Source organism: Cicer arietinum, chromosome 8, assembly GCF_000331145.2.
Source record: "Cicer arietinum cultivar CDC Frontier isolate Library 1 chromosome 8, Cicar.CDCFrontier_v2.0, whole genome shotgun sequence".
In the NCBI taxonomy this organism is placed as follows: Eukaryota; Viridiplantae; Streptophyta; class Magnoliopsida; order Fabales; family Fabaceae; genus Cicer; species Cicer arietinum.
In genome coordinates, this window is record NC_021167.2 from 18,888,660 (window position 1) to 18,900,461 (window position 11,802).

The 11,802-nt window shown below is 29.3% G+C and overlaps 1 protein-coding gene across 1 annotated transcript; it reads right to left on the reverse strand.

The window, feature by feature from the left end:
• Window positions 1–8,527: 8,527 nt before the first annotated feature.
• LOC113784918 (cytokinin hydroxylase-like) lies at window positions 8,528–10,122 on the reverse strand. The gene is made up of 4 exons (XM_073364602.1): window positions 9,931–10,122; window positions 9,420–9,500; window positions 9,206–9,336; window positions 8,528–8,585 (listed from the first exon to the last, which is right to left on the reverse strand). The coding sequence occupies exons 1-4, from the start codon at window positions 10,120–10,122 to the stop codon at window positions 8,528–8,530; spliced, it is 462 nt and encodes a 153-aa protein (XP_073220703.1).
• Between the last annotated feature and the right edge of the window lie 1,680 nt (window positions 10,123–11,802).

Consider the following 11,802-nt stretch of genomic DNA (forward strand, 5'->3'; position numbering starts at 1 on the left):
GCAGAAATTTTCAAGTAGCTGATAATATAAATAATTATTTACCAAAAGATACAACAAGCTACCAAAATAAATTTAATCATGTAGTACATAAACCACTCTAAAGATTACACATCATTCTAAAAATTGATTTCTAGACTTAATTATTATAAAATGTATCACTAATCATTTAGCACAAAAAAATAAAATAATTGAAAATTCAAAACTTTTCCTTAAATTACATTTTCAATAAATTACGTCTAAATAAAAACAACTAAAATAAATCATGTTTCCAAATACAATAAAAATAAAATAAATCACGGGTATTTTTAAAATCTATAAGATTTCTAAAATTTCACTCGTACTTTAATTGTCAAAAACACATTTCTAAATAATTCATTAATATCATTTTCAACTTATATTTTGAAAGAAAATTTAAACAACATATATAGATAGATAGGAAATTTTCCAATTAATTAACACTTCCAAAATAGTTCCAATTTATTTTCTTATTTTCTCAAAACTTCAACAACAAAAAAGTAGGTTTATATATATTAAAGTAGTGCACATGACACAAAACATAAGGCATACTGGTTATGATAATGAATTAAACTAATTCATAAATCTTCAAAATAATAGTCTCCTCTCACACTAGCTACTCAACAGGCTTAAAGATACATCCTCAATTTCTATCAAGCCATAAAATTGGTCCAAAGCATAACACCATCAATTTTGAAGATATTGGAAGCCTATTCTAATCTTAAAAATTGAGTCTAAAATAAAAATTGCAATTTTATAATTAATAAAAATTGATAAAATAAATTTTAGTCTATATACGCATACCAATCTACATGATACACTCTATGCATATCAATCTATATGATGCACTCTACACATTTCAATCTATTGCATACTATTTTGTTAGGTTAATTTATGTAACAAAAAAAATATGTACAAACAGCATGTTAACTTCCTATATTAAACTCAAATATACATTTCGATGTATGTCGATGATATGGTTATGATTGGTTCTGATCACGCTTCAAATCAATAACTTAAATAATAGTTATAGGCCTCATTTCATATGAAAGATCAGGATACCATGTATTATTTCTTTGGTCTTGAGGTTTAGTCTACGCCCAAGGGAACATTCCTCCATGAACACAAGTATGCCATAAATTTGATATGTATGGATAGTCTCAAATAACCTAATCCAATGGATACTTCTCTTGAGGTTAAATACCATTATGATGGTGGTGACTATTTATTTGATCCTTAATGTAGGTGAAGGTGCTGAAAAACACAAGAAATGGGGTTGAATTGTGTTTTGTCATTTCTAAAAGATACTTTGATTGCTTTACATAAAATTGTTCTTTATCAAAATATTCAACTTACTCTTATAAAAAAAGTTTAATTAGAATAAGGTTGAATCAAATAGAACTAAGATGAGCGGAATAGATAGAGATAAAAGAAACACATATATTTTTATACTAGTTCACAACATACTGTTGCTACATCTAATCTTCCCCTTACAAATAGATTTTTCCTCAATACAGTCGAAGATTTAATCCACTATTTCCATTAATATTATACAATTAGTCTTTACTCTCCCTCTTCAAGCTTTGAGTATTTTTCTACAGCCTCTCTAGAATGTAATTGTTAGAAACCTTCTTCAACGTTGTAGCTTTTGAGGTACCTCTTAGGGGTGAGAAATATTTTTCCACTATCGGGGTGATTTACATTAGTTCTATTTTGTGTCTGAATTGACACAAATTTGGTTTCTAGGATTCTTTCTCTCATTGAGAAGATGTTACATATCAAGTCTTATATCAGTACAAGTGAGTGACAACACTTTGACTGATTTACATCAATTCTAATAACTCTCTATTGAGAGGATTTTTCATTCATACTTTTTCCTTGACGTGTTCTTGGATTTTTCATAATTTCTTCTTAACATATGTCCTTTTTCATTCTCTCTCACACACTCGATTAACTGAGTTCTTCTTAAATAGAGAGAATAAGTATCTATTGAGAATGTTACTGCTAGAGATCTTCAATCACCATTTAAGGCTAATTAGTCTTTAAGATGCATCCATATATATCTTTATGATTGATTATGCGCATCTTCAATTTAAGAGGGCATATCTTAGAGGATCTTACTATTAGAGGATATCACAAAGACTTACAGACAATTAAAGGATATCTCAAAATGCGTCTCCGGTGAATTTGTTAATATAAGAAACAATATGAATGTTCTGCCTCTAATAAGTGTGTTAACTAAAATGATCATCTGCCTCTAATATGTATGTCAAGCAAAATGATCGTCTGTCTATGATATTGTAGTGTATACTTATTAGAAGATACAATACTTATCAAAGCAAAATAATCGTATGCCTATGACATAGTATCATAGACAGGCGATCATTTTGCTTGACATACTTATTAGAGGCAAACGATCATTTTGCTTAACACACTTATTAGAGGCAGAACATTCAGATTGTTTCTTGAATTAATGGATTCACCGGAGACACGTTTTTATAGCGTTTTCATCGAAGTCAAACACAACTTTAACAGCTTCTTCAAAGTCACTGGGAACTTTGTTTAGAGAATTATCTTTTCTTTGTTCATTAGAGGATCTAGATTATATTAGAACACAAGCTTGTAACGCTTTGATTTGAATTACATATCGAAATACTTTTTGTTGTTATATTATGACTTGTTATATTAGTATACATAGTTACTTGTTTATTTGGTGATAATATTCTTTTTGTTTAGAAACACTTTGATTATTATCTCTAATTTACTTGCAATGTATGCTACCTTAAAATAGATAGTCATTAATATAAATATTTGTCTTCTAACTTAATTTGCACACTTAGTAAATACGGTTAGGGGATAAATGTTCTTTATTTATTTGTTTTTGTTATCATCAAAACATCAAAGGATTGTAGCTAAAACCATTTTTGCATTAACAATTGGTAGCCTAAATTACTTCACTATTATTTGCATTGATATATCTTTTGTAGTTCAACAAGTAAATTAATTCATACATTCTCTTTGCCATCTTCACTTGGCAACGATTCGTCGTATAATTCGCCACTTGAAAAGAACCTCTCACCGTGGTATATTCTTTTCCAATCGAATAGCTCTTAATTTGAGTGCTTATAGTGATATAGATTGGGCTGGGTGTCCTGACACTGAATGATGTGTCACTAATTGGTGCATGTTTCTCGGCTCTTCTTTGATCTCATGAAAAAGTAAGAAGGAAGCAAGAGTCTCTAAATTTTCTATGGAACTTGAGTATTGTGCCATCTCTACTGCTTGTTTAGAAATAATTTGGCTTCATGGTCTTTTGGTTGAACGTAGATTTCCTCAAACTCAGCCAACATCCCTTATGTTGACAATATAAGTGTCATCCAAATCATTGCAAATTATGTTTTTCATGATGATCAACTAATATCACTTCCTCACGTTAATACTCCATTTAAGTTTGCAGATATTCTTACCAAGGTTGTTTTGCGCCCAAATAATCAGTTTCTTGTTAGTAAATTGATACAACTTGATCAACCACATCAATTTGATAGGGGATTTGATAAGGGAATGGTTTGTTTTGGTTTAGTTCTTAAGAAAAGGAATAAACTCCTTAATTATATATATTATCCATTCGGAAATTAAACTAAATAATCAGACATAGAATATTTGTAATCAATAATTGTATATGTTCATGTTATTATATATACAGGCAATACAATAAAGGAAATGCATCCAACCAAAAACCTTGACAATAGTTAAACTGTGCTATATATGGAGAGAGAGAGAGAGATTGATTGAAAGAAGATTAACAAACCTACTCATATACTAACAAACTAATTAATTCATAACAAAATTTATATTTTGTAACAGTAAATATATCTCTACTTCATACACAACCCAACTGATTTCTCTACTTCATACTTCACACACAACCCAACAGATTTCTAAAAATACACCCAATAATGAAAATTTTACATAATGATATTTTAAACATAAATAACTACTTTAATTATAAACATTCTTTTTATAAGACATACACCATTATTTTGGTTAGTCTCTTTAAAATTCAGAAAACATAGATCACTTTCATTCAATACCAAATATTGTTTCTGATACAATATATAAAAACAGAAAAGAGAAAAACAGTAGGACAACATGGTGGTCTATCATCTAACCATGATTACAAAGTCTTAAACCACTCTAACAAGTATAGGTCACCATACTTCATGCAGAGGTAACTTGAACAACAAAATAACACTCAAGATAAAACAAAATATCATAAAATATTGGTTGTGAACATCTCAAATCTCATGCTTTAACACTCTTCCTTGAGATTTTTGATGGACAATCCAAGCAACCTTCTAAACCTTTCAAACTTGACTCTTGGAAGAGATTTGGTCAATATATCAGAAACTTGAGAGTCCGAAAAACAATGAGCGACCTTGATCTCTTAACTTCTTATAGCCTCGTGTATAGCATGAAACTTCACTTGAATATGATTGGTTTTTCCATGTTGAATTGGACTTTCAGCAATAACAATTGCTGATTTGCTATCACAATAAATCAAGGTTGCTTCCAGCAGTTGTATTCCCAAATCAAGTAGGATTTTCCTTAACCAAATAGCTTGGTTTGTTTCTGCAGCTACTGCTACATACTCTGTTTCAACGGTAGATTGAGCTACAATTTCTTGCTTCCTTGAGAACATGTCAAACTTAAGGAAAAAGCATAACGTGTAGTACTCTTCATGTCAACAATATTTCCAGCCCAATCACTATCAACATAGCCTATCAAACTTCCATTTTCACTTGGTTTGTACCACATTCCAAATTGTGTAGTGCCCTTAACATATCTAATCACCCTTTTTATTGTAGCAAAATGTATCTTGGTAGGACTCTGCATAAATCTTTAGAGTAGACTTGTTGCATACATAAGGTCAGATCTGGATAAAGTAACATAAAGTAGACTTCCAACCAAGCTTCTATAAAGAGAAGCATCATTTTTTTTAGTTTCATCTTCCTTTGAGAGCTTCCAATTTGACACCAAAGGAGTGGGGATAGATTTGCAACTTTCCATTCTAAACTTCTTCAAAATTTCACGAGCATACTTCTCTTGATTCAGAAAAATTCCATCCTCAGATTGATACACTTCTAAGCCTAGAAAGTAGTTCATTTCTCCTAAACTAGACATCTCAAACTGGTTTTTCATGTCCTCTACAAGTTTTTGTACTTCTTGTTGATTATTGCTTGTTACTAGCAAGTCATCAACGTACAAAGAGACAATTAGAGAACCACCATCCAACAACCTTCTTACATAAAGAGTTGCATCATTTCCACTCCTCCTGAAGCCTTGATTGTGAAAGTGGCTATCAATTTTGTTGTACCAAGCTCTAGGGGCCTGTTTTAGCCCATACAAAGCTTTATGAAGCTTATATACCATTTCTTCTCTTCCTTTCACTAAAAAACCATCAGGTTGAGCAACATAAATATCTTCATCAAGATTTCCATTCAAGAATGCCGATTTGACATCTAAATGCCAAATTTTCCACTTCATTTGTGCAGCCAATGCTACAAGAATTCGAATAGTGTCCATTCTTGCTACCGGTGCAAACGTTTCTGTGTAATCAATTTTAGATTGTTGAACATAGCCTTTGACCACAAGTCTGGCTTTGTATTTGTTGATGGATCCATCATGGTTCATCTTTATCTTATAGACCCATTTAACTCCAATGACATGCTTGTCTTTAGACTCATCAACTAGCTTACATGTCTTGTTCTTTTCAATGGTGGCCATCTCCTTTTTCATAGCTTGGTTCCACTCCTCAACATTAATAACATCTTCAAAATTAGTAGGTTCAAGGACAACACTATTACATCTTTGATAAATCTCTGAAAGAGGTTGGGTACCTCTTACAGCAAAGTCATCATCAACTTCTTCATCTTGATCTTCCATTGTGCTCTGAAGAAAAGGCAAAGTTGAATGCCTACTAACTTGAGAGGTCTCCCAATTCCAATATGCATCTTCATCCACTATAACATCTCTATTAATGAAAAAAAATTCTGAATCAATTCCATAGACATTATAGCCCTTAGATTTTGAGCAATAGCCTATTAAAATTCCTCTTTCAGCCTTTTCATCCAATTTGGTTCTTTTGACTTCTGGTATATGAGTGTAGCACAATGAACCAAACACCCTTAGATGCTTGATAGAAGGTTTTATGCCTCCCCAAGCCTCAATAGGTGTCATCCCCTCTACAGCCTTTGTAGGAAGTCGATTTTGGAGATACACAACAGTGTTTATTGCCTCTGCCCAAAAAGACTTCGACATCTTCTTCTAAAAAATCATGCATCTAGCCATTTTAAGGACATATCTATTCTTTCTTTTAGAAACTCCATTTTGTTGGGGTGAATAACTGACTGTAAGTTGGCGCTCAACACCAAAATCATCACAAAATTTATTAAATTCTGTAGAAATAAACTCCTTCCCATTGTCAGTTCTGAGTTTTTTCAAAAAATAGCCACTTTGGGTTTCAACTAAGGCTTTAAATTTCTTAAAAATAGAAAAAAAAAAACTTTAGATTTCTGTTTAAGAAAATAAACCCAAGCCATTCTTGTAAAATCATCAACAAAAAGAATGAAATACTTGCTACCACGGAGTGAAGTAGTATTCATAAGTCCACAAACATCTGAGTCAACCAACTCAAGTCTTTTACTTGCTCTCCATGTAGCCGAACTTGGAAAAGGCAATCTATGTTGCTTACCAAGTTGACAACCTTCACACACTTCTAAGCACATTTGAATACTAGGCAAGTCTTTGACCAACTTTTCTTTTGAGCAAATTGAATAGATTTCAAATTATAGTGGCCAAACCTCTTGTGCCAAAGCTTAGAATCAAGTTCATCCTTACTCAATTTACATTCATGTTTAGAAACTAAATTCCAGTTAATAGGAAAACTTCTTTTTTTTATATCTATTTCAAATAATTCATGATTATTAATATCAGTAATCACACAACTTTCTTCTTAAAATAACAAGCAGTGGCCGTTTTTCATCATTTGACCCACACCCAACAAGTTTTGATCAAGTTAAGGCATTAAAAGAACATCATAAATGTATTTAATACTTGTTGTAGTATAATTTTTCACCGTTCTTTTACCCGTGATGGCAACTTTTTTTCCATTTCTGAACTTTACAGATCCTGTAGCAGGTTTGAACTCCGAAAAAAGATATGGTTTGCTAGTCATGTGTTGTGTGCATCCACTATCAAGAAACCAAGTGTCTCCATCCTTTAAACTTTTTGTAGTCTTGGCCATGAACAAGAGTTCTTCGCTATCATCAATTTCAGTCACATTTTCTTTTTAAGAAGTGCGACTTTATTGATTTTGTTGCTGGTGTTTCAGCCTACAAAACCTCTCAATATGCCCATTTTTGTTGCAATATCTACATTGTATTGTTGGTGGTGTTTTTTCTTTGTACCAACAATCACTCTCTTTATGGCTAGTTCTTTTTGCAGATTTCACACTTTGGAAACCTTTATTTCCTCTTTGTATCTTTTCCTATCATCTTTGACTTTTATGGCTTTTTCTTTATGTTTCACTTGTAAGGCTAATTATGTTGCTTCCTCTTGTCGAAGAAGTCTTCTTTGCTTTTGAGCTTGAAAAGCATTTGTAAGCTATGTTAAGCTTATCTGAGAAAGATCTTTAGATTCTTTAAGTGAAGAAATTTTGAATTCGAACCTTTTAGGTAAAACCACCAAGATTTTTTTCTACAATTCTACTATCAAGAAACTCTTCCCCCCAACAATCTATTCTGGGTTACAACTTTCATAACTTTGGTCATGAAATCATTTATGGTTTCAACTTCATTCACCTTCAAGGCTTAATAACCTGCATTTACTTGGTTCTTTCATTCCCAAAAAACTCTTCTTCCAAATTTGTTTTGATGTCTCCAAGTGTGAGATTCCCATGAAAACATCATCATTCATAGCAGAGTGAAGGATGGTAAGAGCCTTAGCACTCTTAGAAACTTTCTCATTGTGGTATCTCATTTGAGCAACAGTTGAATTTTCTTGCAAAGGTGGTGGTTAAGTAGTTGTTTCCACCACCTCCCAAAGATCATATGCTCTCAATTGAGTCCTCATCTTTACAGACCAGAACTCATAATTCTTTCTTGTAAATACAGAAGGTGCTGATAGTGTAATATTGTTAGAAGCCATCAAGAAAAAAAGGTTGGGATCAAGAAAACAGGTTTTTTTTAATTTTCTTCTCTAGTGATTTTTTTTTTCTATTCAAATGGGTATTCTATTTTTGTAAAAAAATTGGTATGCTGAATTTTATGTGGTTTTAAAGCATAGCCCTTCAAGAACAAAGAGATTCTAGATACCAATTGTTAGTCTCTTTAAAATTCAGAAAATATAAATCACTTTCATTCACTACAAAATATTGTTTCTAATACAATATAAAAAAAAAACATAAAAGAGAAAAAACAGTAGGACGTCATGGTGGTTTGTCACCAAACCATAATTACAAAGGTTTAAACCACTCCAACAAGTATGAGTCACCATACTTCATGCAGAGGTAACTTGAACAACAAAATAACACTCAAAGATAAAACAAAATATCACAAAATATTATTGATGAATATCTCAAAATCCATGCTTTAACAATTTTTTATGTAAACAAAAAATAATTGCATTTTTTAAAACACTTTTTATTTTCTTCTAATTTTATATAAGAACATATTTGATTGAAGAGAATAATAGCATTAAATAAAGTTAAATTAATTAGATTTTATTTATATTTTGGTTCAAAAATATGACTATTTTTTTTCTTTTATTTAAGTTCATATTATTATTTAATTTAAGCTAAATTACATTCGTGGTCCCTTAACTTAATTTTAGGTAACGTTTTAGTCCTTTATCTTTTTTTTTTCCCGACTTGGTCCTTTATTTTAATTTTAAGTGACAATTTGATATTTTATGTTTTAAAATTTCAACAATTATATCCTTTTTTATACAAAAATTCAAAAAAAAAATTCAATCAAAACTCATAAAATTAATTATATTCTTCAATATAATACAAATTTCATCAAATTCGTAACGCAAATCTTCAAATAAACTCATATTTTCATACTTTATTTGATATTGTTAGGAATAAAGGACTAAATCGGGAAAAAAAAAAGATAAAGGACTAAAACGTTACCTGAGACAACCAACAGATGTTCTCCCTCCAAAACCAAAAGGCAAGTATCCCATTGTGTGGTTCCATCCTCCATTGGCATCATTCATGAACCTTTGTGGTTTGAAATTGTTGGCATCAATCCAAATGTCTTCCTACATTAAATGGTCATGTCATGATGGATTGCTACAACATCAATCCAAATGTTGGTCCCTTTAAGCACCTTAAAATTATCTACTTGAATGTCTTCCTTAACTTCCCTTGGCACATTTGGAGATGGTGGGTAGAGTCTAATTACTTTATTCATCACCCATTTCATCTTCATGAATAAAAACAAATACATTAAAGACAATTTAGCTCACACAAATATATTTTCTACATTAAATATATAACATGTCTTTAGTTGGGAATAATATTTTGTGTGTAAATCAGACATTATTTGTGTATAATTATAAATTAATTTCTCGTGTTAGATAAAACCATAATGTAAGACAAAAATTTCCCTAAAAAATAAGTTGGTTATTTTCATGATTAGATTCATAACTAAAACTACTGATTAGTTGAAACAAACTAGATCAGTTGAACAATCTCATCTAAATCAAATTTTTTTTTTTGCAATTACAAACAATTTAAGTAATGAAAAAAATTGAATAAACCAATTTTAATTACCAATTTAATTTTTTTTTTGTTATAGTTGTATATATATTTTGATTCACACAAACGAAAATTTTTATTAGGAATTATCTTACCTTCTTTAAATCAGCAAGCAAGTTGATATCAAGTTCTTCAATGTTGCCAACCACTTCTTTAATTTCATCTCTCAATTGGTTTTGCCAATCTTCATTCAAAGCTAGAAGTAGCAAAGTCCATGTGATTGAAAGTGATGTGGTCTCAAATCCACCAAAGAAAAATGTCTTGCACTCATCAACCAATTCCCTCATGGTAAATGCCTTCTCCAATTGTCCATCCAACTCTTTATTTTCTTTCACAAGTAATATACATCAACCATTTGCACTAGAATCTGACAATAATAATTCTTCATGTCAGGAAGACATGCTTTTCAACACTATATCTGATTGTTTGAACTCACATTCTAATGATTAAATGAAGGGTTAAATAAATTTTTTATTATTATAAAATTTTATTTTTATTTTCACTAAAAACAGTTATATTAATTATTGATAACTATCTATCATTGATAAATATTTATAAACTATGCATAAAAAGACCAAAAAAGTATTTGTAAGTAATATATATATATATATATATACACACACAAAATTAGGGGATAAATATTTTTTGAATACATAAAGGAGAATAGGATAAAAATATTTATCACTAATAAATATTAAAAAATAAAGAGACAAATATTTTTCACTGGTATATAAAAGAACACGAGATAAATATTTATACCTTACATTTTTCATTTCTTATTTATCAATGTAACAAAAAATATGGAATAAATATTAAAATAATACAAGATAGATATTTATAATTGATGCTTAAAAAATATAGGACAAATATTTATCAGTGATAAATATAAAAAGTTATGAGACAAAAATTTATCATTGATACATATAAAACCACATGACAAATATCCGTCATTATTAATATTTATAATTCATATATAAAAAACAGCAAATAAATATTTATTATTGACAAATATAAAAAATCACGAAACAAAGATTTATCATTGATATATAAAAAATCACGTGGTAAATATCTGTAATTATAAATATTTATAAATCTTACATAAAAACACCAAACAAAAATTTAGAAGTAATATATATATCCAAAATCGTCACAAATCAATATCTAAAAAACAACGAGACATATTTTTTATTGGTACATTTAAGAACACGAAATAATTGTCTTTTATTAATAATTATAAAAAATAAATATTTATTCTTGATACATAAAATGATATTCTTTTAAAGATTTTATAATACCAATAATGACACGTTACACCTGCTATCACACCCTTATTTTTGCTAGTTATATATAAGAAAGTCATATCAGTCATTTTATTTTATTTTTGAATTTTTTATGAGTATAATTAATCAAACTCAGACTCAGTACTCTGATTTATAACACTCGCACTTAATATATCAACCTCTTGCACTAAAATATAGTAATAATAATTTTTCAAGTTACAAAGACACGTTGTTGGACGCTTTGCTTGATTGTTTACACTCAAATTCATTTTATCAAATAAAGAGTTAAATAAATTTTAAATTATTATGAAATTTCAAAATAAAGTTAGTCTCCCTGATAACAGTTACATTTTTTTATTTTTACAAAATTATTGAATAAATAATTTTAGTTTTTGATAGAACGAACCATGTTTAACCTTTCTCTAATTTTTAAATTTTTGAATAATATTTTAAAATTATATTTAAAACATTATAAAAAAAATTCCGCAAAAGTTAATTATTTTTTTTTATTTCTTATTAATTACATATGATTTTTTTATTTTTTTTAATTTCTTATTAATTACATATGATTATTTTAACGCCACAAATTTAAAATAAAAAAATAATAAACATAACTATAAATCAAATTTTAAGATCACTTTTTAGAGTGTGTCTAATATGCATCACTCAAAATTATAATAATAAAAT